Source organism: Lagopus leucura, unplaced genomic scaffold (assembly GCF_019238085.1).
Source record: "Lagopus leucura isolate 7727_CA_CO unplaced genomic scaffold, USGS_WTPT01 Super-Scaffold_741, whole genome shotgun sequence".
Lineage (NCBI taxonomy): Eukaryota > Metazoa > Chordata > Aves > Galliformes > Phasianidae > Lagopus > Lagopus leucura.
Window position 1 is genome coordinate 4,685,132 of NW_024962256.1, and position 26,127 is coordinate 4,711,258.

The 26,127-nt window shown below is 48.0% G+C and overlaps 2 protein-coding genes across 5 annotated transcripts in view; one reads left to right on the plus strand and one right to left on the minus strand.

Moving 5' to 3' along the window:
• The window catches only part of VWA2 (von Willebrand factor A domain containing 2), a 15,449-nt gene extending 12,407 nt beyond the window's left edge, over positions 1-3,042 (plus strand). Inside the window, exons 11-12 of the mRNA XM_042863856.1 lie at positions 2,242-2,364; positions 2,817-3,042. Coding sequence (XP_042719790.1) covers positions 2,242-2,364; positions 2,817-2,827 — 134 coding nt within the window. The 3' untranslated portion in view covers positions 2,828-3,042. The remainder of the gene's footprint in view (positions 1-2,241; positions 2,365-2,816) is intronic.
• Positions 3,043-5,954: 2,912 nt separating this feature from the next.
• Positions 5,955-26,127, minus strand: part of AFAP1L2 (actin filament associated protein 1 like 2) — a 55,461-nt gene continuing 35,288 nt past the window's right edge. For 2 of the 4 annotated variants that reach the window (XM_042863712.1, XM_042863710.1), the window contains exons 4-20: positions 24,478-24,569; positions 21,850-21,963; positions 20,811-20,901; positions 16,191-16,396; positions 15,473-15,652; positions 14,847-14,936; positions 14,095-14,179; positions 13,681-13,785; positions 12,922-13,133; positions 11,109-11,254; positions 10,665-10,776; positions 9,866-10,102; positions 9,598-9,775; positions 9,279-9,446; positions 8,638-8,819; positions 8,367-8,495; positions 5,955-7,664 (exon numbers count right to left, since the gene is read on the minus strand). In XM_042863712.1, coding sequence (XP_042719646.1) covers positions 7,638-7,664; positions 8,367-8,495; positions 8,638-8,819; positions 9,279-9,446; positions 9,598-9,775; positions 9,866-10,102; positions 10,665-10,776; positions 11,109-11,254; positions 12,922-13,133; positions 13,681-13,785; positions 14,095-14,179; positions 14,847-14,936; positions 15,473-15,652; positions 16,191-16,396; positions 20,811-20,901; positions 21,850-21,963; positions 24,478-24,569 — 2,354 coding nt within the window. In that variant the 3' untranslated portion in view covers positions 5,955-7,637. The remainder of the gene's footprint in view (positions 7,665-8,366; positions 8,496-8,637; positions 8,820-9,278; positions 9,447-9,597; positions 9,776-9,865; positions 10,103-10,664; positions 10,777-11,108; positions 11,255-12,921; positions 13,134-13,680; positions 13,786-14,094; positions 14,180-14,846; positions 14,937-15,472; positions 15,653-16,190; positions 16,397-20,810; positions 20,902-21,849; positions 21,964-24,477; positions 24,570-26,127) is intronic. The other 2 variants (XM_042863711.1, XM_042863714.1) reach the window with 2 other exon arrangements.

Below are 26,127 nucleotides of genomic sequence, written 5' to 3' on the forward strand. Positions count from 1 at the left end.
TTGTGCTTGTGCTTGTGCTTGTGCTTGTGCTTGTGCTTGTGCTTGTGAGTGAGTGAAACATGATGAGTGTGAGTGCTTCTGTTTGATTGAAATGAGCTTTTCAGGGAGGAAAGCAACCTGGGTTTTTAGGCATTAGTGGTAGAGAAATGTTTTTAGTTCCTTGCTGCTCCAGCTAATCCACATTGTTTCACGTTCAGAATAGTCTAACATCTGTCTTTGCGGTCTGGTGTTTTAACCCCTATGTAAGATCAGATGAAGATGCAATTAGAGCAGTGCTGTGATTAACGGCACAATCAAAGCCTGTCTTAATGTATTGGCATGCTGTGTCTCTTTTGGGGTTAGAAAAGACAGCAGAGCTATCTCTGTGGTCCAAGCAGCCTGTCTCCTGGCAGGCTTCTGCAGGCAGTTTGTACCTGGAGCTTTTCAGTCTGCATCTACTGCAGTGGTATTTTCAGCTGTGTTACTATCAAAACAATCTACTGTACCATGAAATTAACCACAAGGCCACAGGTGAAGGGGAAGAGACAGCAAGGTTCAGTGATTCTGGGTAATAACGTATCATTTCCTGAGACTGAATTGTTGCTTTCATTTCGTGTGCAGGTAATCACTGTTTGTACATATAGGCTGGGGCCAAGGCTGATGGAAAGATAAGCCCTTCATTCAGTCTTCTGCTCCAAGTCCAAGGCTTAATAACAGAAGCTCTGTCTGTGAAAGGACTAAAAAAAAAAAAGAAAAGACTTGTCATAAAAGCATGTGAAAAACAGCCCCTGCCTCTGGACACCTGGAGTATTGTGTTCTGAGGCACGGCTGAAAAGAGGCTGGGAAAAATGTCTCGGGCTCTGGGAGAAAAGATCCAAAGCAATAACTGTATGTAATATCTGCCTAATGAAAACACAACCTCCTAGGGTCGCTGTGGGGTGAAGTGAAAGATGCTTATTTAGGGTGATGCAGTGTTAATGGTAGGCTTGAGTGCAGGGTTAATGGTGTCTGGGCAGAACAGCACGCTTCCCCCAGCAGGGACCCCTGGGTCACACACAGTGGGCACGTGTTCTGCAGAGCAGAGACCAGGAGGGCTCTCTGGGCAGCAGGAAGGGCGCAGATGTGTTTGGGTATGAGGTCCCTCTGACTGTGCTGTGGTGGCTCTGCCATCAGTGCTAAATGCGAAGGCGTTCCCTTGGGGGTGCGTTGTGAGGCAGAACCCCATCTGGGATCTGTGACAAAAGGGTTGTTTGTGTCCACGTAACGTCAGCAGGAACTGAAGACTGAAATTGTTCAGATCTCAGTAAGTAGATAACTGCCAGTCGTAGGTATGTGTTTGAGTACTGATGTGTACCAGCACACCTATACGGGGAGAACGGCTATTATGTGCTATAATGTGTAGTAAGCATTCTGATGGATAGGGGGTGGAGTTTATATTCTTTCCTTCTCACACCTTATTCCCATTGTCTGTTTTTTCCTATTGTGGAGCAAAGGGCAAGGCTGCAGGTCCAGGCTACACCATGCAGTGGTTTGGTGAAGGAATTTCATACCCTTCCCAGCTCTGCTGCAGGGATGCCAGAAGGCTGCAAGCAAATTCCTCTGGGATGCTGCTACTTAGCCCAGTGCATTCACAGCATGGAGCCCTGCCAGCCCTGCTGACAGCTGAGCTCTGTTCTCTTAAGGGGGCTGGGAAATCTGTCACATACTTCAAAAGAACAGAGCTAATAACAGCTTAGGCTTGTGGGCTTTTCTCTCTAATCTCCAAGAAAAAAAAAAAAAAAGCCCTGAAATATTTCTTTTGTTTTTTTCACTCATTTGTGAATGATTTCTTGTTCTTGCTTCCCTCACATATAACCTCAGCTCCTCTCCAGAGCACAGCAGGGTTTGAACTCCAGAGGTATTTGGGGTTGTAAACTGCTTGGGGCGTGTGTCCTGCTCTGCATTGGCAACGTCTGGACCTGGGGGCTTAGAGGTGCTTGTGCGTTCAGCACACAGCTCTGAAGATGCTCCATTTTAGAATCAAACATGTAGCAAAGCCAGCCTTTCTCTTCTGTAGTTTAAACACAAAGGAGTTTGTTGCAGGCTTACACTCTCTGCCAAATTTGTGTGTATCACTTCTGCTTTCCCCAGATGATGTTTTCTGGGGGTTGGGTTATTTAATTGCTGTCACTGTTCTCTGAAGCATTGCTAATGGATGTGCATTTAACAGTTAATACTCCCTCAATATGCCTGACCCCACTGTTCTGTCTGTGTTTGTTGCAGAAGCAAAAAGCCCTGTGAACCTGTGCAAACCTAACCCATGCATGAACCAGGGCGTGTGCATCCTCAGGCCGGGAAGCTACTGGTGTGAATGTCATGGCTGGGAAGGACTCCACTGCGAGAGCAGTAAGGCTCAGGGGATGACAGCTGCAGCACCTGCCCAGCCCCACTCAACCCATCCCAAATCTCCACCTCTTCCTTAGCAGAGAGCTGGCTGTAGTTCCCTGTCAGCTGTTTGGTGGCTGGGTCTTGGTGCTGAGGGGACGTGAGTCACATGGAGAGTAGAGATGTTTGGGATGCTGAGCTGCACTGTTTTACACGTTCACTAAGCGAGTTAAAGATTGAGAAGGTCTAAAAATTTTGGTAGTCCTCCCCTCCATTTGTTTCCCTTTCCCTGGGCCGTGCTAGAAGAAACCCTTCTCATGGCTTCTAATGTCTGTGAGATGTTAGACATCAGGCCCAGCAGGTTTGCTTCTAACATCTGTGAGCTAAGGCTCAGGAGGTGTTTGCTAGGCTATAAGGGACTGAGCATGTTCCTAGAGCGCTTACCCACATTTATTTCTCTTCCTCTACAACAGGAGTTCCCTGAGGTGATTCTCCAAGATCTCCAGTCCTCCCTACAGACTCCCATGTGCAGCAGATTCCAGGCAGTTTTCAGTGCTTCTCTGGAGACCACCGGCACCTGAAAAGGTCCTGAGATGCTGACCCAGAAGTGCTGTGAGCTCCAGTTCTGACCCAGCAAGACATTGCTGCCCTTGGTTGAGTGACTGGGCCATTCCCAGTTCCTGCACTGCACAAACTGGGCTTTCTGGTGCTCTCTTTCTTTTGGAATTGAGTAAATATTTGATATTAAGTATTTATTTTTGGCATTTTTATGTGTAATTGTTATATTTTGAATGGACTCCTTGAGAGGTCTTAGAGTTAGACTGAAAACATGTAGACATCTGAACAATTCTGGAGCTCCCACTGATGGCAGATTATGGAGATGGCAGCTCTGGTTCCCAGAGCATAGGGGTGTTTAAGAAAGTGTTGAAGCAATAGGCTGGGTCAGACTCTGAGTCAGCTGACGTCTTGGTGTTAGCTTTTGCCTCATTCTGAAGATTTGATTGTCTTTCTAAGCTGATACTTGATCTTGGCCAGAAGTGATAATTTCAGTGCAATAACTGCAGAATGAAATCAAATACAGTCCATGGTGACCAGGTTAGGCAGCAAGTGATGGAGTGAATGGTGTGCTGGACAGGTAAGAGGAAGAGGAACTGGTTATGAGCCTCTGTTCTTAAGTTATCTGTGCTGCTTTTTTCTCTGAGTTCATTTGGGCTAGTCTAATATGGTTTATCTTCATAGGCATTTTTGCAGCTGCCTGTTTTGTTAAGGTTTGAAAATGGTTGGTTTTGCAATGGATTGTATGACCCCAAAGGAGTTGCTGTGTGATTCTGCCTCCCCTTGGTGTTTCAAGCTGACCTGGTCACCAGCACAGCAGCAGCCTCTGCATCCAGAGCTCAGCCTCTCCTGGGCTCTGATAATATTTGCATCTCCAGAGACAGTTTGGCCTCATGCTTCTATCCTCCAGAGCAGCACTGGATCACCAGGTCAGTTTGCCCATAAGGCTATGAACTGTGCTCCCGAGGATGACAAGTCAGACTATCATGTTGTTCTCTGCTGCTTTTTCCATGGCATCCGTCCCTGGGCACAGCCAGGGCAGCCCTAAGCAGGGACACGAGCAGTGGCTGCCAGTCCCAGTGAGAGTAGCAACTGTTGTTCAGAGGAGGAGAAAAACCCCTTCACTCAGTTGTCCTGGTCTGAATAATGAGATCAGATGTATAAAAAGAGAGACAAATTATTCTGCAGGTTCACTGTCAGACTGACAATTATATGAGGCTCTCCTGAGACTGAAAGCTGGCCCCAAGACAATATAATGCTATTACATCTTGTAGGAGAAGCAAGAATTTCCTCTTTTCAGTACGTGGTCTGTGTCCTTTGGTGCCTAAGGCACAGCAGAACAGGCTTACCTGGAGGAAGGGCTGACATTTTGGTAGAAAGAGAAATGATTCTACCAAGATCGTTCATATAGGCAGCGCTGCATAAGCACTGTCTCCACTGCGTAAGTGTTATCTGAAGGGAGAATGGGTGATACCAGGTTCACAGATAACCTCAGAAGCCATGGTTTGTGTTTGTGGAGATGGCTGGATTCCAGCTGAGCTGCACAGGAGCCTCTTCCCAATCTCTCTGTGCATCCCCTGCTGGGTGCTGGGTCCAAGATCATGACTTCTTCCCTCACTGCCCCGTTTGCAGTCCTCCCTTTCTGCAGGGCTTTACCAAAGGAGAGCACAAACCCATCAGCACAGCCCAGTGGCCCTGCTTGTAGGGGGCAAAGCACTCTGTGAGGTAAGGAGGTGTCAGGGCAGTGGGAGGAGAGGGAACAGCCAACCTGGTAAGTTGGGTTGGGGAATGCTGGATGTGCACTGATCCCACAGCTCAGCAGGACATGGCTGAGCAGTTGTTGGAGTTGTTCCTGGCTAATTTCTTGGTCCTTTCTCCTGCAAATCTTAATTAAAAAAGGGTAAGTGGCTCAGGGCTCTGACATAACTCCTTATTAAATTCATCCCTGCAGACTTGCTTTGAATTCCATCAGAAATGTTTAATGAGAATGTGTCTGAAGGGAGCTCATGCCCTGAAGGGTGGGGGATGCTTGAGCCTGGAAAGCCATGCAGGGGTCCCTGTGAGCCAGCACTAATCCTGTCTGGGTTAGCAGGGCACAGAGCCCATGGACAAGGCGAGCATGTCACTGGGTGTCAGGGCAGCTGCTAACAGAGATGTGTGAATTCCTCTTAATCTGTATGATTCCAGCATGAACCTTCACTGGTCATGGGCCAGGTGCTGACTGCAGGGGAGAGCCTATTTCTCCTGCAAGGAACTGGGATTTAGGTAAGTGTCATGAATTTCACCCCCTTGGGTCTTACCTTCCCTTTGTCCTTGTGTTTCCTGTGCAACACAAGCAAAATCATGCCTGCTGTGACTAGTAAATATCACATGAACTCTCCTTAAGGCCAGCTGTCTTCAGCTCACAACAAACATGCAAATCTTATTCTCTGCAGTACAAGTAAATTTGTTAATGCCCCAGCTATTTAGCTAACTTCTACATCTTAACAAGAAATGTTCTTTTTCAACTTTAAAATGTGGCTGAGATCCTAGGAAACTGCATTTGTTAGCAGGTCAAGGTCAAGATCCATGGGGATCAAGGCAGGGTTGTGCTAGGAAAGGCTGGACCCGATACTGATGGGCAGAGCTGCTGGGGAGCAATCCTTGCTAACCCTTCTCCTTCCTTTCCAGCTAAACTCCTTCCTCCTTTTCCTGTCAGTGATGGGAGCAGGCACCAAGCACTGCACACAGTTGCCACGTGGTGGCAAGCAGAAGGTGAGGGACTTCTCACGCATTTTCCCTCTGCTGATTCATTTTGTTATTTGAGCTACAGGCAGGAGCCTATTTTGTGTTATTTGTGCAAACTACCAGGGATCTTTTCAGTAGGTTAGCTGACAGAAAGGTTTTTCATTTCCATTGCTGTCACTCTAGAATACTGAATTATTTGTTTAAGACTTAGTCCTTGTGGATGGCCTAGCTAAGGAACTTCATAATGGTGGTGGTTTGAAGTGCATGAAAGATACTAGAAAGCAGATCAGGGACAAGCCTCGCTAACATAGAATACACTGGTAACATAATATATTCAACATTTTATTATAAAACCCTCTAAAGCGCCACTTTATAGGTCACAGTTAGAATAAAGGAAATGCTTTGAGTTAAGAAAACAATGGGGACGCTGAGACATTACTTAACAATTCTTGTCTGGGAAACATGTTTACCACCCAGCAGAGCCAACAAGGCAGAAAGCACAGCTGCTCTCATCCATGTTAGCTGGTTACAGCTGTGAGAGAGCTGAACAAGCTCTGCAGACAGCAGGGTGTAGGAGGAGAGCGTGGTGCTGTGTGTGTGCTTAGGGTGGGAACAGGAGCTCCTGACAGCTTAGGATGGGGCAAAACAAAAGCTTCTTGGTGTCCATGACCTCCCTGTGCTTTGGAGAGGAAACTCCAGGTGGATGGATTTCTCTGTGCCTCTCTTTGAATTGTAATATCTCTAAGTTTTAGCAGTTCCAGGCACACAATCTCTCTCATTGAACAGCTTGGCCATGGAGCATAGGGATGAGCTTTGCAAGTACACAGCATCCAAAGACTATGTTAAGTTTTACTGATCTAGAAATAAGGGTGATAGCACCAGGACAGCTAGCAGCCATCCAGAGACAGGGAGGAGAGCAGGTCCAGCACCCATCTGAACCCATGCAAAGGGGCTCTTTCCCACAGGGGTGTTTAGCAATGTACAGCTGCTGCTAGGGGTCGTGCTGCAGCTCCACAGGGACCAGAGAGCATCAGCAATGTGGTGCTGAGCACCAGGGCAGGAGCACAGAGCTACCTTTACCTCCTCTCAGAAAGGGCATCATATCCAGCATCCTCATTCAGCAGGGTAAGCAGGCCTGGGACTTTGGTACGTCATTAACAAGCCTTCAACTATGATTATTCTTTTTCAGAACAAACTCCTCAGGTGAAGGAGATCAAGATCCTCAAGAACTTTTAGTAACTCTGTTTGGAAGATCACTTTTGCACAGAAACCTTGATTCCACCAGTCTGTAACACAGCATGAGAAGGTGAGCAGGCATCCTCCTCCACATTCTGGCAAATCAACCCTACCACAGGCTGGTAGCATTAAGCCTGTGCATGATGCAATTGGTCACTGAAAATCCTTGCTGCATGTGTATGTACAGTTAGTTCCCTGTAATGCTGAGAGGGTCCTTCCTACTGGACAGGTGCCTGTGTGCTTCTCATCTGTGTCTTGCTGATGAGTCAGACCTGGGCATCTGGATGATCTGCAGCTGAGGGACAGCCAGCAGCAAGGCAGGTGAGACTTAAGCTGGCTGCAATTTGCCATGACAGGTTGAAAATCATGGGGGGATGAAGACTAGCAGAGGACCGCCCTGAACTCACTACTGTCACTAATATAGAAACCTTAATAACTCGTCAATAAACCTTCAGAGTAGAAATACACAAAACACCCCTATGTACAGTAACATTCTTGTTTACAGTAACTGGGTTAGGAATCTGATGCAAGGATTGCCACCAGTTGTTATTGTTTTAGCTACGTGATGGGACTTGTCTGGAAAGAGCAAGATTGTTTGGGATAAGTGGTAGCAGCAGCTGCTGACTCCACTGCTGCATCCAAGCAGGCGGCGTGAGGCGGAGGAGGTGCTTGGTGTGGGTTGTGCTGCACACCCAACATCCACCTACTGGTGTTCGAATCCCCTTTTCTATGCATGGGCAGTTCCAGTCTTTAGTCCATCTCTGAAAAATGTACTTCTAACTTGCGCCTTTTTTCTCCCATTCCTGCCAAAGAACAAAGGTGAATTAGTCAAAATGGTAAACCTGGCAAGCTGCAATAGCTCTAATAAGCTCAGGAGCAGCCTGTTCATCTCTTAGCTAACTGGTTTTGGCTACTTGGCATGTCAGAGAGTTCTGCTTTCATTACAGACTTCCCATTCCAGACAGCAGAGGCACTGCTGCACGTGAGCAGGATGGAGATAGTGTGCAACATTTAAAGGAGAGGCAAAGAAAAGCTCAGCCAGTGTCTTTCTTTTGTTACAAAGATAGAACATAGTAAGGAGAACTCCATATGAAGCAGTGGAGAAACTGAAACTGCTCCTGTCCATGTTGGGCTGCTGTTTCCAGCCACTGGAGGTGTAGTCTGAAACCCCATGAGATGTCAGCTATATTGGTTGGGGCAGGAGCAGACTGTCACATTGCCTCCTAATTAAACCTCAAATGTATATCAGCACAGTGAGAGTAAACCACTTGTTTACTCCAGTTGCTGCCAACACAAGCAGTGTGGCTCAGCTCCAGTTACAGTGACTAATTTAAATCACAGTCAGAACAAACTTGGGTGAAAAGACCAGAGGAAAACCAGGCTGCTGTGAAGCATGGGTCAGCATGCTTCCTAAACACCCAACCTGACCACAGCCATCCCTGCTGGGCTGCCTTGCTGCCAGGACAGGGAGCAGTGGTTACCCCACACACTCACTGGCACGTTACCTTAGCTTTCTGTAGGACTGTCCCCTTCCCCGTCACCATGACAGACAAAGGCCTGTTTTTCAGAGCCGTTGCTGAGTTGACTGGTGAGCTCTCTGCGCTAGTTGCTGGACTGGCAGGTTTTGTTTGAGTCTGCAACAAAAATAATGGAAATCACGATGACTTACTTCATTCTAGAGAGAGAAATTGTGGCCTTTTTTAGCACTATCTTGTAGAAAAGCTCCACAATCCCAACCCAGTTGTTTTCCAGTGGAACACTGACTTTGAAACCTACCCGGGGAGCTGTATTCTCCAAGTGCGTGGTGTCCACAGTGGTGCCCAACGTCACAGGACCAGACTCTGCCTTCTTCAGGTTCTCCTTCACCTCTACCAGGCTCAGCTCCAGGTCTACCCTTCGGCTTTCTTTCCTCTTGCACTCTTCATCTATCTCCTTCAGCCTCTGCTCCAGGTTCTTGTCTGCAAAAGCAGGTAAGGTGCTGCAGGAAATAGGGAGACCTGGGGGGTAACTGGGGGAGCAGAGATCAGCTACAGGAGTTTGTGTTACTCCTGTACATATTACTTATACTTTGCCCTAAGATGGACCATAGCAGAGCCAGCTCCAGTTCCATGTGATGTGGTCTAGCTCAGAGTGCCAAGTCTATCCTGGCTGTCACAGAACCAAGGCAAATCATGCCATCATGGCACGACTTGCCTGTCCCTCCCATGCCACGAGATGGAAACGGGATTAAGGGTCCATTCTTTTCCAGTATTTCAGCACTGATTCCCCTGGCAGCAGGTCTCATGTTAGTGTACCTATGGTCCCGAAGTTGGTGATGGAGGTGCAAAGACCCTTCTGGTCCCAAGTTTGTCACCTCTTTCACCTCCATAGTCCCCGCCTTGACTTGTTTCTGCACGTTGCCTCTTGCCTTGCTCTACCTGTACATCCTGCAAGCATCTCCTTCAACTCCCGCCTCTCCTTGCGCAGCTGGGTGAGCTGAGCCCGGATTTCATCCTTCTCCTTCTCCAGCCGCTCCTTTTCCTCCGTAAACCGCTTCACCTCTGCCTCTGTCCTGTTCTTGCCCAGCTTGGTTTCCACCGCTGCCACTGAAAATGCAAGCCCCCAAGACCATCACAGACAGGGAAAAAGCGAAAAAAGGACTACAGGTGCATACAGTCAAAAATGAGTGAGACTTGTGTAAGCCTTAGGAGGCTCAGCAAGCTGCTTGTATACTGCAGGGCAGAACTTCCCACTCACCAGGCAGTGGCATCTTGGGTCGGTGTGCGGGCATCAGCTGTGGGCTGCCCACTGGTACAGAGCCTGCTGGTGGCTCGGGGGCGGTCTGTGGGAAGGTGATGTTCTGCTGCTGCGTCTGGATTTTCACAGTGGGCACCTGTGGTGGTGGCTCTTCAGGTTCCGGCTTTTCTGAGTGTTTCTGAGGCAGAGGATAGGGGAATGGAGGTGGGATGATGTGGTGGGGAACCAGATCTCTGCTGAATCCTGGCCCCAAACCACACTGAAATACCTGCTCTGAGGTCTCCTCCTTTTTGCAGGGCTCGGCATCCTTATCTGCTGGGGCTGTCTCAGCTGTGCTGTCTGCTACAGCCTTATTGCCAGCCCTCTCTAGAGCTGGTGAGCTCAGGGATGAAGGCTGACATGGCTTCTTGCCAGCACAGTGCAGGAATGACTTCACTGGGGTGAGATCCAGGTACACCCTATCTTGGTCCCCTTCCAACTTGCTCTCACTCTTGGGTTCTTCCTCCTGCAAAAGGTGAATGTTCCCATGAAAAGAGACCATCTGCTGGAGCCAGAAGCACATGCCAAGTCTCACTGAAGAGCAGAGCATGTCAGGCAGTCTGTGATGTTTTCCGTAAACTCTTCCATGATTGAACAGAGTCACAACCCCATTTTCTAAGTCATTCCTTAAGGGATATTTAAAGTGTACAGAAAATCACCTTCACTCTCCTTCATTAAGTCTTTCCAGCGGTTGCAGCAGCCTCATGCAGGCATCTCAGTATTTTATAGATCTAGGATCAGAGCCCTTGACCCCAGCAGAGCCTGCCCTGTCTTTATGGGATGGCTCTCATGCAGTGGGAGGAGTTTTGGTAAAACAGAGTCCAAAGAACCCATGGCCACCAACTCATCTGTGCTGTTAGCAGACAGAATCTGTGGGCTTTCACTGCAAGTAACTGCAGATCTAAATGCACTCTGCTGGAAACCTCCCACATTTCTCAGCAGCTCCTCACCACTGTCCACTTCTCTGGATTTCCCCAAGGGCTTGGCCTCCCCTTCTCTGAGTGCTGTTCCCAGCTGGGGCTCCTTACCACTGGCACATCTGGCAGATCCACGTCATCATAGAGCTCTTCCTGTTGTACCCTCCCCTTGGGCAGGTTGTCGATGTAGGCATTGGGCTCGGAGTATTTCCTCTGCATTAGGCTGTGAACAGGCAGCAGGACATTTTATCAGGAGGGGTAGGTCTTGCTGCATCCTCACACTGTCCTGAATTTTGGGACATCTGTGCTTAAGCCTTTGCACACCCAGCCCCACAAACCTGGGCGCACACCCCTTTCCCCGTGGCAGCAGTGCACAGGTTGAATGCATCACGTGGGGACAAGTGCTGTCCTGTCTTGCATTGGATTTCAAAGAGAGCAGTCAAGCTGCACACAGGGCTGAAGCACCCAAGCCCTGCTGCCAGCATGTAGGGACCCCTGTCCAGCTTGGTTCCCACTCCCCCAGCTGCAAGAAGCACTGTGGCACCCCATACATACAAGAAAGAGTTCTTTGCAGCGCTCACGATGCAGGAGACTCTGTCAGCGTCCACATAATCATAGGTAAATTCCTCTGGGTCTGTTTTTGAGCCTGACTCGGACAAGAGGAGCCCCAGCCAGTGGCCCATCTCCTCTGAGGACTTTGCCTGTAAGGTGACCAGACAGATGTTATGAGTAGCTACAGCAGCGTCCCTGGGCTCCCACCGCTACTGCCAAGCTAGCCTTGGTAGGAAACTGCACTGGCAGCCCTCTGGCCTTGCAAGTAGGAAGATGAACAGCACAGTATTTATTATATTAAACCTGAGACTACACTGAAAAAAATAAAAAGTACTGTTCTGTATATGGACTGATTTGCAAATTTGGGACATAGACATATAAATGCAGCTCCTCTGTCCTCTAGAACGTATAGTCAGTCTGCATTTTTCTTGCTACGGTGAGCAATTCAGCTGCATATGAAAGTGAAAATATCTCGAGGACTAAAGACACTTTCATGGAAAAAGTGCATTTTCTGTTCTAGACCAGCAGAGTGCAGTAACACGATTTCCAAACACCAGGCCCAAGCACAGCAAAGCCTGTGCATTCCTTATACCAGAGCCCCAAAGCCTCCCCTGGGTCTTAGCAAAGAAGAGAAGGGGAGAGATTAAAGTATGGTTAGGGAAGAACTTCAAAGACAGCCCCTTGGCTACAACACAGTCAGTACCAAATTCCCAGTGCAGTGAACAGCCTGACATTTTGCAAAATTAAACATTAAGTATTGTGCCTGGAAGTCAGATATAGCAAATAGCCATATGTGCTTTCCAGTAGTGGATGACTTCCACCTGAAGCAAGAAGTGGGCTGATGCAGACATCTTTTGCTTTGATTTGAAGCATTAGAGCAGTAAGTACAAAGCAAAATTCAGGGTAAGTGAATCCCAAACTGGAAAGTATATTTTAAGCTTCCGACCTGTTTTATTTAGCATAGAATGCAGTGCCAGGGAAGCCAGCCAGAAGTCTGTACATTGAGTCTGACATCCCAACAAAATACAGTTTCTTCCATTCACAAAACATAGATTTTCTCAGTACCTCTTCACATCTGTAATTAGGCAAAAATTTTTGGACGCAGACATACTCTGAACCAGAGGCTAAACAAAAACACCTAAAAACATCATGGCAGGCACTCAAAGTCAGTTGTTTAGCTATAAATATTCCACCAACTGGAAAAATACAGGAAATGGCTCACATTGTCCACCTCCTACTATAATCACGCTGTTGTCGTCAGAGAGAACTAAGATTAGAGATAAGCAGTGCTGGATTCAGGCAAAGGAAAGTAACAGATGGAGATGAATTCACTTTCAGGAGCAGATCTGTGATCAGTTTACTTGGAATGCACTCATAACCCCTGGCTGAGAACTCTTGTTTTCAGAAGAATAAGTTTTCTATTCCTCTTAATCAGAATTAAATCTCTGAAGTGACACCCCTCTCATCAAGCATTAACAAAGATGTATCCCATAATCATCCCAGCTTAGCCTGTAGCCAGTGGAGAGAGATGGGCAATTCCCAGAGAACCCTTCATCCCATCCTAAGATGAGTGCCTACGATGAAGGCTGAATGCTCCTCTGGAGATGCCAGCATCCGAGGCAGCCTGGATTGCCTGCCAAGACACCTTCTAGGTGACCGTGGGCTGGTGAACCAAAGTTGGATACTTCAGGCTCAGTTTTGCTGGACTGAAGGTTCCTCTAAAGAGCCTTGAAAGCATTTAGCTTGCAGACACAGGTTTTAGGCCTGCTATGACACCCAAGCTAAAACAGAACACGTATAGAGATGTACACCTTACCTCCAGAACGACCCGTTCTTCCCCATTGTGCAAGATGCGGAAGGAATAGAGATGATCAGGGCTTGGCTCTGGGATAACTTCACAACCTGCCAAACTTAGGGGCTGCTGAGCCAGTTTGCTTCGGTTCTTGTCCTGGTAGAAATGGAGGTGACCATCTTTTATCTGACACCAACGGGATTTCCACTGGCTGTTCACTAGCACATTCAGGTAACCTGCAAGCAAGCACAGGTTGCATTTAGTTGTGTTTTGCACCCCACAGACAGGTTCTGAGATCACTGCAAAAAGCCGCAGGCAATGACACAGAGCAAAAAATAAAGGTGAGTGGTTCTGAACCATGCAAGACAGTTTGAAGGGGTGAAAAACTGTTCAAAATGGGGCACTTGACATTCAGGTTAGGTTTGGAGCAGTGAGCTGGCTACACATGGTTGGACAAAACTAGTCCCAAGTGATGAATTCTAGTTGACCTACACAACCTCCTCCCACCTGAATCCCATGTCCTGGTTGATCGAGGCAGAGCAGCACGAGATGCTGTGTGCATGTCTGGCATTATTTGCCCTTCTTATTGAGTCACCCTGTGAGCCCTTGCCTGGCCTCGTAAGCAACACAGTCACCTCAACATGTAAAAAGCACCATGAAGTGCACGGAATTACTGGCACACACCAAGTTGGTAGTGGCCCTTTTGCCTCCTGCAGTGGGGCAACTTGATGCATAGTGTAGCTAGGTGCTCACCCCGCAGTGCACACCACTCACATCACTTACTTGAAGTCTCCAGGGATCTCTCCGGGCTATCCAGAGAGCTGGATTTCTTCCTCCCGAGGTTCATGAGGTTGCTTAGTTTTAGGCCAGCTGTGCCCTTCTTTTTAACTACCAAAAAGGAAACAAAACATGCATGGTTTTTCAAACTCACAGACATGCAGCCCACTGTCCCAGCTAGGTGTCCTGCCCCAAAGCTCCCTGCACTGCAGCCATGCAACACAGCACTGTGGCACACACCCACAGAAACTCTGAGCTGCTATTTCACTATACAAAAAAATGCAATGAAATCAAGTTCACAGTTTTTGCCCCACATTGGGTCAGTATGGGGTGGCAGCAGCAGGGAGCAGTAGCTACAGAAGCCTGGTGCACACAGGGTTAGTGCCATGCTTTCCCTGCATTCCCAGGGGGAGTTTTTACCATCCTTTGTCTCGACTGTCTCAGGGTGCCCATCTGTGCTGCTGCCGCTCTCTGAGGCTGCAGAATACCTCTCGGAGAGGTCCACCTGCCAACAAGCACAGGACATCAGCTCTGCAGATGCACACAGCCTGTCCCTCCAGCAAGCACTCATCCCAGGTGATTAATTTCCTGGCAAAACAGTTTATTTTCTGGGAGGGAACACTCAGGTAGGAAACCAGCAGCTTAGGATTTGATGCCAGTAAAACAGACACGTCACAGATTTGAGATCACACATTTCTAAGTCCCAGTAAGAGGACACGGGCAGAGGAAATGGCCAGATGCCCAAAGAAGCTCATTCTGGCTGTCCAACATGAAGGTTTCTTTCTCCTTCCACTGTTTTGGAACAAGCTGTTACCAGGGCAGCACCCCCTTAACATGGACTAAAGGTGATCTCTAGCCCTGTCATTCAGAGGTTTACATCCCTTCCAAAACTCCTGCTAAGCACAACTGCCCTCGGGATAAGATAGCAGCTGTTCCCCTGTATGGAAGGGAGCCCAGTGTTGAAACAGTTCTGGGGGTAATTTGCAGCAAGAAGATTTTCAAAGGAAAGTAAGATTGTTCCAGTAATGCTCCTTGTTAGCGCAGAAGGCTGATTACATTTGTATCAGTCTCTGCTCAAACAAAATTAAAGTACTTTGAGCTGTTACTTAAAGGGATAGGGTGGGAATGTCATCCCAACAGCTATTTATCCTATCTGTAGAGACCAAATGTACCTTTGGGTAATTGAGACGCTGTGACTCTGGGATGTACTGGTTGCCTTCACTGCCTCCTTCACACTGCAGACCACTGGTCTCCTGGATTACCTGCACACAAGAAAGAAAACATGTCTGGTGAGTAGAACTGCAGTAACCCAGAGGTGAAAATGAGGTGCTGTATTTGTATATGGGCTTTTAGTGAGGAAGGAGTTGGAACATGCAAGGACAGGATGGAGATAAGACACGGTCTTGTTGGGATTCAGCAGGAGGAATGTCTCTTGGAGATATACAACTCCACACAGGACCATGAGGCATGCAGTCCTCCCACATTTCCCCTCATTTTTATCTTCCTTCTGCATCAGCAGGGAATCAAGGAAATAACCCTACAGGACCTTTCCAAAAGGCCCTCTCTAGTTATCACTCCCTCACAATGCTCATTCTGCCACCAGCACAGGGAGAAGCAGGGGCTGAGCCACCTCCCCATGCATGGAGGCAGCAGGATGGAAGTGAGCAGCTTCTCTCCTTGCACATAAGTCTGCTAATGGGCTGGTACAACTGACACTGCAGCCTGAAGGAAATGCAGCTCAGGGACCTGCCTTCCCTGGCAGGTGAAGGCCTGGGCAAACCCCAGAGGTGTCACTGACCCTGAGCCACTGCTCTGCCTGATCTTTACTCTGCAGCCCCAGCACGATGACATCGGCGTTCATGGGGATGATCTTCAGCTTGTGTTCTTTCTTCCTCACTTGCTTTTCCTTGTGAATGACAGTGCAGCCCAGCAAATTCACGTCCAGTTGAGGGTTGTGGTCTTTGGAGCTCTTGTAGCACTGGGAGAGGAAGATGGAAGTCAGGTAGGAGCCAAGAAAAGCCTTCCCTTCTACTTGCTGGCAGGAATTGACCACTGGAAGGGGCTCAATGCAACCACATGAAGTGCACCAAAGGTTTAGGTCCCATAAAGATGAGACATATTCTAGCCATGCAGTCTACACACAGGTCACCTCTACACTTACATGCATACACGTTCCTCTGTATACGTATAAATAGTTGCAAATATTTCTTACAAGTGTTGCTAGTTGGCCAAGTATGAGGTTAGCCAGCAGCTTTAGTATCCCTTCTGCTTAATCACTTGAGAAAGTTTTCCCAAACAGAACTCTAGGTATTTTGGGAGTCTGGGATTCCGACACCCCTTAAATCACCTCTGCAACCATGCTCACATCACTTCTGAAAATAGAATAGCATCCCTATGCTCACAGGATTTTTTTGAAGCATTACTTCTAGAGGTGCTCTGCCAGCATTGGCCTAAGGCATCAATCCCCTCCCCAGCTCAAAAATATAGGTTGTTTTAGGCAGTGAGGATTTACCCACCAGCAACCTGGTGTCCTTGATGACACACAGCTGTTTTGCCCACTGTCCCAGCCACTTCTTTCTCCACAGGAATGCACAGATGCGGGCATCCTTCATCAGCTCAATGGTGGCTTCTGTGGATGGCCACTGATGGGTTGCTGACTTGCCTTTGCTGCTCTCTTCTTCATCATAGGATTCATATGAGCTGCTAACAGCTTCACCATCTTCTATAACGAAAGCAAAGCTTTATCACTAACACGTCTCCAGGACAACCCTGGGCCTATTGCTTGCCTCAGCCACACTCCGACATGCAAAAGTTTCAAGCACAGGAACGTGTTTTTTGAGGATAACCTACAGGATAAGAATCAATAGGAAAACAACCCTTATAGATCTGTTTTTTATTGTTGTTTTTTTTCTAGACCGATGCCAATCTTGGTGCTTTGAGCCTGATAGTCTCATTCATCAAACACTCAAAAGACACGTCTCAGTTGGCCACAAGTTTGGGAACGTTCCCTTAGATGCTTTCTGATGCTTGCTGCTTTTTTTCCTGCCAAGATGCTTTCTCTACTTTCCACTTCAAGCCAAATACAATTTTAAGGCAATAGCAAGCTACAATCATCCCTTGTCCTCTGAATGTCAGAAGTAAAAATGGTATTTGCAAAGCCATGCAAACAAGCAAGGATCTATTGTATTTGAGACGTCATTCCACTTTCCCTCACTGGGCTAACAAACCTCCACTCAGCATCGAGGGGACAGCAAGGGGCTTTGAAGTAACACACTGCTGCAGCAGCAAGAATGAGTCACAAGTGGCAGCTGTAAACAATAGCAATCACATTTTTCCATGTTCATTCTCAAACTGATTGCTCCTTTATCAGGATGAGCTGAGATTTTCAATGCTCAGCGCTAATGGTAGGTTATAGCAGCTGATAGGAACAGCTGGTCATTGGCACCAGATTCATCAGAAGCAGCAAAAATGGTCCCATTGGCTGCAAGGGAATTTGCAATGCTTTGCTGGTGTTTACAGTGCAGCTTTTATTCACAGGACCGGATGCCTATCACTGCTACTTAGGCTCATTCAGCAAGACAGTAAGATTCGGGCACTGTCTGTGTAGTTTTGCAGTCTTACCCCATCAAACAGCACCAGAAAAAATATTTGAAAAAATGTTTCCCTTATCAGAATTTAATGACACTCATCAAATCTTAATATCTATAGGAGGTAACTTTGTCAGATCAGTGGGAAAAAAAAAAAAGAAAAAAAGAAAAGGGGAAAAGAGATAAAAAGCACTAAGATCTTCAGTGAAGGACATTGCTTTACCTGGGTTTGTTTTTTAAATAGAAAGAACTGAGAGAGGTAACAAAGCTGAACTCCTATCCAGTCCTAACCTGCAGCATTCCTTAAGTGATCAGCACAAAGCTGCACCACTTAAACTTATTAAAAAAAACAATACTGCCTTTCAAAGCCTGAATACAGCATGCTGCTGGCTCAATATCTCCATACCTGCAGCGTATCAGTTCATCTTTTAGGGGAAAATATTAACCTCCAATGCCTTATCCATATTTAGACCATGTCCACAGGCACTTGGGTCAGTAACGCAGATGGAGCAGAAGTTCACCACCCCTGGGAAGCCTCACTAAGGATTCTTCCTTGTGTGGCAGTGATGTAGGGATCCCCAGCCAACCCACATGCCAGAGCTTCTGGAGCCAACAGTACTGCCTGGTGTGTAACCAGCACGGGTAAGTGAGGGGCCAGGTGATTGCCCTCCATGCATATCCTGGGCAATGCCAGGGGGAGCACATGGTCTTCTTTGCTAAAAATAAGGTTTAAAAACAAAAACAGAACAAAACAAAAACCAAAAAACAAAAAACCGAAATGGAAAAGCACTTCAGGTTTGAATGCATGCCATACCCATTGTTATCGTGGCGTAAATAACGCCCTCAGAAACCTGCAACCCTGGCCTGGGTCCAGCCGCAGCAAGCCTACCAAAAAGACCTGCACAGTCAGAAGCAAAGAGAAAGGGAAACAAAGAGAAAAAGCCACAGATAAGCAAATGCAAAGAACAAGGGCGTCAGGCTGGCTCGGCCCCGCTCCCCCCGGCTACACAGCGCTGCCCCATCCCCAGCCTGCACAGCTGCCATGTGTGGCCTTGGGAGAGGTACAGTGGGTCCGGGGTGCGTTGCCATCATCAGAATTAAAATCTGCCAGTGCAGCTGAGCTGCTTCAGTTGGAATCGCGGCTGCTCCCTTGGCAGTCTTGTCGCCACTTGCATTTTCACTCCGTTTCTTATCGCAGCCTTCAATTATGCAAATAGAGCAAAGGAAGAGAACGATAAGGGCTGAACACATCTCAGCCCAGGAGGGAACGGAGCGGCAGCGTTTGCAGAAGCTGTACCATGAAAGGCAGCCGTTCCCAGCGGAGAGGTGGGGCTGCTGATGAAAGAGGGATCCCAACACCCAGAGGGGTCTCTGCCTGCTTCGTTTTAATTCATTCACCCGCGGTTTGTTATGCTGCAGTCCCACCTCTGGGGCTGCACAAATCCTCTATCTCCTGAGCCCATCTGCAGGCTCGCTTTGATGTCCTTCCTTGGCTGCACACTCACTCCTTTTACTAGCAGCCCTATTCTTGTTTAATTTTGCTCACCCATAGTTGGGAGGGATGCGGGTGTCCTGCAGGATCAGATCACCTGAGCAGCCCCTGCCTGCCCTCCCCACCCCAAGCTCACAGGACAGCAGCAAAGCAGGGCCAAGGCTGCAGTTCTGCCCCACAGGATTGGAATTCCAACATGAGGCAAACAGGGCATCAGTTGCTTGGTAATGTCCTAAAAACCACTGGTGGTGCAGCACTCAGACCCCTGCAGCAGCCCATAGGGAACAGCTCAATCAGGGAGACTGAGCACCAGCACCCACACACTGCTCTTCCTGCTGCTTTCCTTCCTATGACTGCCCAGGTGTGGCTTATTCAGAACATCCTCATTTGAAATAGGCACTGTAGCAGTCTGAGGACACTGCCTCCAACGCTCCTGTTGGTACAGCTCTGTCAGAACCCACCACAACCTAATCAACCTAATTCTGGCAGTGCTCCCACCACCAGGGGCTTGGATTTTTCTCTCTCTATCACACTTGCAGTGCTCTGATCTCCCTGATCCTCAGCCCTCTAAACTGGTCTTGCTGGGAGTATTTGCATCCTTGAGAAGCAGCTTACCAAGTGAAAGCAGAAGTTGAAACTGGGCATGTGTTTATCACTCCTGCCAGCCACTTTCAATGCAACATGAGCTCATGGAGCTGCCTGGATAACAAAACCTGGGCTCCCAGCATACAGACCCATCACTGTACTCCAGCTAATCTGGTGCACGCCTTTACATGCCATAGCTCTTAGGGCATTATCCTCCTTCCCAACGTGCAGCAGGGAAAAAATTACAGAGATATCTTCCAATGCAGGCAACTGGAAACCCCGCCTCCCCACCAAACAGTGTGCTTCACCAGGATGAGCCTGGGCCTTTCATCAGCCAAGCTAGGAATCATCTTCCTCTTTCCCACCACAGTGTAGTGCAGCCAAAATGGGACAGTTCCTGACAATCAAAATCTCTTTGCATTTCCCCTTTCTGCTGAGCACTGAAGCTCCTAAGCCTTGGTGAGAACAGGGTCCCTCCTGAGCTACCATGCTTCACTACTGGGAGTTTCAGAGCTGGTGTTGTGCACTGGGGCTGGAGAGGACTGTGCTTCTCTCTGCTCAGGCTCAGCAGCCAAGAGCTCAGAGCCAAATCCCAATTTATCCTCAGCTCTCATTTGTCTCTTCCATCTTGGATCTGCCCTACACCACATATGTGATCAAACCCTTCTCTGCTACAGTCACAGCTGCTGAGCGGAATTGCTTTTCCTGGTGTGTGGTATCATCTTTCTCATTCAGATTTAAACAGATTATAAAGCAATGACAAGATCAGCTCTGCTATCAGATCTGAGGGTGGTAATCTCTCATCAAGGGTAGTCCCACAAAGGAGGAGGCACAAATACAGCATAAAGTGAGAATCTGGGAGCTCTGCCTGCAGGCAGCAGCCTCCCAGGGGGGTGACAGCCATTCGTGGCACTGCTGAGGACATGGGCATGAGCAAATATGCACCAGGTGAAGCCATGCTGTCCTTTCACATGATGTGTGTCTTCTAAAACAGGTTTATAGATGGTTAAACTACCAAAAGAGATACAGCTGAATAAATACTCAGTGATAAAACCCATTACAGCATCTAGCAGATCAACAGCCATTGACTGTGAGCCCCAAAGGGACAACTGGAGCAGCAGGACAGAAATGCAAACCACTGGAGCTTAACCCCTTCTGAATGGAAACCAGCATTTGCCTGCAGCCTATCTTCTAGAAAACCATCCAAAGAGAATCCATAAAACTTCAAGCATTTCAGTGATATTGTATTAACCCAGACACACTGCACACCACTATCTGAGTATCTGCAGGAAACTTAAAAACTTGGAGTAATTCATCAGACTTCTCTTGTCATAACATTAGATCTATCTTACGTGTGACCAGCATCAGAAAACACCGTCTGTCACACACAAGCTGTAAGAGTTGTACGTTCCTTAGCCTATTCTCATAAACCTCATGTCCTGCATCTCACACATGACCCCCCCAAGATGTACCATTCATAGAGACATCGTATGGCTCAGCCTCTTCGTAATATCCCTCTGGGGACTCGATCTTGGGAACCAAAGGCTGCTTTGTTTCGGGAATCTGCAGAGTAAATACATAACAGAAGTGTGATTTAAGGTACATAAAAACAGATGCTTGAGAACAATGGGTTGCCCTTTTTGCAGGACTAAAATACGTTCTAGAGTTGTTATGTAAACAAGCTGAGGTGGCAGGGAAGAAAAAGTATGGGACTGCTGAGGTTTCCCAGTGTGCAGTTAAAGCATAGCGGAGTTCCTTGAAATTACCACATAACTGTGTCATAAATATTACTTCTTTTAATTTTGCTGAAAGTTCTGGGAGAATCAGGTCAAGCGTTTCCCCACCAGCAGCAGTCCCAGCCCGTCGGCCTTACTGTGAGCCAGCACTCCTGCCTGCTGTTCAGCCTCATCGTAATGACACAGCTCCCTGCACTGCTGATCACCGTAATAGGGAACCAGAGGGGCAGCAAAGGGACAACCCTGGCTTTGCCCTGAAAAGCACAGCCTGAGAAGTTGTTGATCATTTCTCGAAGTCTGGTGGATTGCAAACCAACAGCTCTTTGAGGAAATAGCAGGAATCCTTAATTGTGTTCTGAGCAAAAAATGAAGGAAATGGATAAACAACACTGATGGAAAATAAGCCTTTGAAAGGAGTTCAAGTGCTGGAAAATCCCTGTGGTGCTTGCCAAGCCCCTCCCTAAACACAAGCAGGGGCTGGCAGGAAAAACAGGCTTGATCCTTTAGTAATACCAACACATGAGAAAAAAGGAGGAAGCTAAGGAGCACAATTTTACTTCTCAAGTAATTCATATAACCGTTCAGTGTGAGATGGCAGAGCTGGAGATAACAGGCAGATGAGTCCACAGCTTACTCTCTCCCCATAGCACATGGCATCCCACCTCTCCCATCCCAACCTCCCAGCAGTGCTCCCCTGTCCCCCAGCGGTTTCCCCTCTCCTCGCCCAGGTCAAACCACCCTCGGTCATCTGACAGCGGTATGCTCTGGCTCTCACCACTTCAACTGGCTCCTGATTGGGACCTGTGCAAATCCTGGATAGGATGTTCAGTGCATGCAGGGCTGAAACCCCACTCCTCTCAGCAGGACAGGCAGAAGAGCAGGTCTGTTCCTGCAGATACAACAACACTGAAGGTCACAGACCATGCATGTTTCTTCATGCTGGACCTTATGATTGCTTTGGGGTGGCTTGGAGAACTCTGTGGCCCAGCTGGACACCAGCATCACAGCATGGTCTAAGGCAGGATTGTTCCCTTGCACCATCGAATGTAGGCTTAAAGCTGTTCATCCTGCCTTGGTTATTTCCACCAGGGGGTACTGCCCAGAATAGAAAGCTTTAAATGAAAAGATTTTCTGGCCAGCAGCTGCCCACGACAGGAGATGCTTAGGTAGTCAGGTAGCCTGGCCACACTATGCAAAACCACTGCTCCCACGAGGGCGAGCTTAGACAAAAACTCCTGTCAAAGGGCAGCCAGATGCTGTGAGCAGACCCTGAGCTTGCTTTCAGAGCCAGGTAAGACAAGCTGTCAGAAAACACTTGCCTCCAAGCACTTAGGAACTTGTCCTAACGTGTTAAATTAAAGAAACAAAAACAAATCCAACCACTCCAAAGCTTTACTTAATCCCTTCCCTGGCTGAGAATGTGTCTGCAAGTGCCATATGCAGTGGCCTTGTGTGTGTAGTCAGCTCACATTGTGTTATGTCATAAACAAATGGCCTACAAGAAGAAAGGCTGTGGATTTTCTGACAGCATCCCACGAGTGTCAGGGAAGGGGTGGGGGAAAGGGGCTGCTCTGTTTTGTTTCCTACAGACAATGGAAACCAACAGGGACTAGGTGGGACTGCGCCTCAGCTGCCACAGAAGTTATTTTTTTTCCATGTTTCTTTTCCTAAAGGCATGGAGTTGTTTTGTCTCTATCTTAAGTCAAAGAGCTGCTGTGTTATCTAAGCCAATTTGGCCCTCACAGAACTGTGCCTGGTGCACTGTGGCACAATGGAGCATGCAAATAAATCCATCTTGAGAGTTCACATCTGTACTGTGTGATTTTCCCAGAAGATGGCTGCAGGAAGCAGCAGAGCAAGGAGAGCTGCCAGGGCCACCAGAGGATGAAAGGGCACTGACATCCAAGCCACAGCCTGTGGGATTTACTGCCTAAAGACTGCTCTGGGACAAAACCAAATCAGTAGGAGACTGCTGGGCCACTCTCTCTTGGGCAGCTCACTAGCTGTTGTCAGTGAGCACTGGATACAGCCCTCTGTGCAGAGCTTTATCACCATATTTCTCCTATGCCCCAAGAGGCAAGTCTGAAGCTTCAGCATGGGATGCTTCATCACCAACCAAACATAAAACCCCAAACATAAAATAAATACATCCAGACATTCTCTCCTAAACTCACCCAGGCGGTCACTACTCACACCTACACAGGAGCACCAAGCACAGACAATTCGTTTTGCCACAGTAGCAAAGCAATTTCCACCTTCTAATTGAGACCACATTAAGGATTTCCCCAGCAACACTCCTTGAAATATTTAAGTACCTCTGAGTGCTCAGATGTCTTTGCAGCCAACAGCTCCTCAGATGCTCCCAGTGAGGAGGTACTTGACTGCTTTATGCAAGTGAGGTTATCTCCACTGGCAAGCAGTGAGAGAAGGCAGTTCTGGCACAGGCAATTGGCCTGGGAGCAAAGAATAACCTTTTCAGCTATCACTGAGGACTGTTTTTCCTAATTTCCTCATTTATATTTCCAATTGCTGTATCAGAAAGGTACAACAGATGCTCTAGAGCCATCCTATAACACCTGATGCACAGCCAGATTTTCAGGGCAGAAGCCAGGAAACAACAGCAGATCAGGTGCAGGCATCCTAAGAGCTGACCCTGAACAAGGGTGTCTAAGAGCTGAGCTGTCTGAGGAAAGGGCTTTGAGTGCTGGGTTCCTTGAGTCTCCCTGCCAAAGATCTCTGTGGTATGTAACTAGCTGTTCTGCTGAAGCACGCAGTCTGTCCTGGGGAAGGAGCAGGTTCTCCGTGGTCCTCCCCCACACTGCCCTTGTTCACACCCCCTGCCCTCCTTTCCTTTCACATCCCGAAATCCCAACTGCTGCGATTCCCACGTCAGACCAGCTACAGAACAGCAACATCCCCCATGTGCATCCCCCAAGGACAGCTGGGTTGGCTTTTTGGCACGAGGACAAAATCCCACTGAAATCTGACCATGCTGAACTATACCCTCACTAGATTTATGGCTGTCCCTATGGAATAATCTAAAGGAACACTGCAGTTTTTTGATGCAAGCCCTCAGTTAGCTGGAGCACAGCGCCTTGGTCTTGCATCTCTGAACACTGAAAGCAGTGGGAAAATGTGTTCTGTAAGGCAGTGCAGCCCCACGTTGCCTTCTCCAGCCACCTTCCTCCCAGGCCTCGGGCAGAAAATCCATATATCGGGGAGCTCCTAGCTGAATTAACAAAGCTCATCAGGCCTGTTTGTCTGATGAGCAAACTGCTGGCAGAGGTCTGTCCATTTAGCCACGCTGCACACTGTGTAATAAAAGTGACCATGAAGTGTTTGGAAGTTGATGTCCCCAGGTTGAGGGCTAGGCAGTGAAAAGCAAAGGCTCTGTAACACCTACCTTTGGAGGGGGCAGCTCTGGAAGGCTCTTCTGGGGAGGGGATGAATGCAGTCCCAAGTCTCCATTGGTCAAGGAGTTTTTCCCATCCAGAGCTGCAAGCCAGAAACACAATTATATCAATGACATGTGGTATTTCCCAGCAAAACACTGGCTAGGAGGAGGTACGGGAACAGTAAGGTACTATTTAGGTAGGAAGCAAAGGGATAATTAGAGGCAGCACTGAAGTATCCATGTCACTTCAGGCTATGTCCAGGAATGTGGCATGAGGAGACAGAGCAAAAGAATCTGATTCTGATTTTTTGAGGGTCATATTTTTCCTTCTGGAAGGAGAACTGTGAAGCCCAGGCCTATTGGGTTGGGCTGGGCTGCACAATGCTTCAAAGACAGCAAGGAACAGTAATTTAATTGCTATTGAATCTACCAGCTGAGGAAGAGATGCTCTTGAAGCAGCAGAGGCCAAACATGTGAAAGGACATATGGCAACAGAACTGCTCCAACTGATCAGCCTCAGCCTCTAGAAAGTCAATTTTTCCAAGCAGCTGAATGCAGGGATTCAGTAGCCAGAGGGTATGTCAAAGGCTCAGACAGCTTGCGTGCAGTCCTCCTCAGCACAGAGCTCCTGGGTGGCCTCAGGCAAGTCCACAAATCCCACGACCTCCAAGACAGCAAATTCAGTGATGTTCAGGAACAAGTGGGAGACAGGCATTGAAGAGCCAAAAAAATTAAGAATGTTACTCTGCTTTATTCTGAGCAGTGTAGAAGTCCCTTTTTATACAGCGTCTCTCTGCAAATACTTCGGGAGAAACAAGGCTGAGATAATTCACATCTCGCAGGTTCAGTTGATTAAGCAAGGGAATTAAGTCCAAAATCTGCACTGAGTTGATGCTCTGGGACCCTTGGTCACCTGCTAAGGCTCCAGCCATGCTCCTTGGGCACACACAGGAACTACCAAGGCATGGTGCAGCAGTGCCCAGCAGCAGTTAGCACTGTACTTAAAAGATGCTGGCATCAACCTTGCTGCATATTTCTGGGCTTTAAAAATAGAAGATGGAAACCACATTACTTTCTTCCACTCTGGGGCTCAGAAGACAGAACAACAGCTCTGCCCCAGGCTGCAGCGAGCTCCCAGCTGGGTGGTGCAAGAGACCAAAGCACATCTGTCAAGGCAGATTGCTCCTTCTGGCACAGGCTTTTTGCTCATCAGCACCAGCTAAATGCACAGAGACTCACAGACTGACAGACATCAATGCACAACACAGGAAGGACTGCTGGATGTCTCATAAGGTTCCAAAGGAGAGATGCACCTACTAAAATCCCCATGATTACGCTGCTGGAGTCAGGAGGTTGCTGGAGGTCAGTCTTTATGCAAGTGGACCAAGGAGTGGCTGAGGCCATTGCTGCTTTTGGAAACACCAGAAACAAGACTGGGATTTCCTAAAGCCTCAGTGCACATCTCCTTGGAAGGGAATTATCTCCATATTCAGATATCCACACAATACACCTTATGGGTGCTTCTCTAGCAGAGAAATGGACAGGCCAGCCTGCACCTTCCTGTGCCAGGCAGAACCTCCCAAGCTCAGCTCTGCAGAAGAGCAGTCACTGCAACAGTGCTAGCTACTGCCTGACCTTTTGCAAGTGATGCCTATCTGT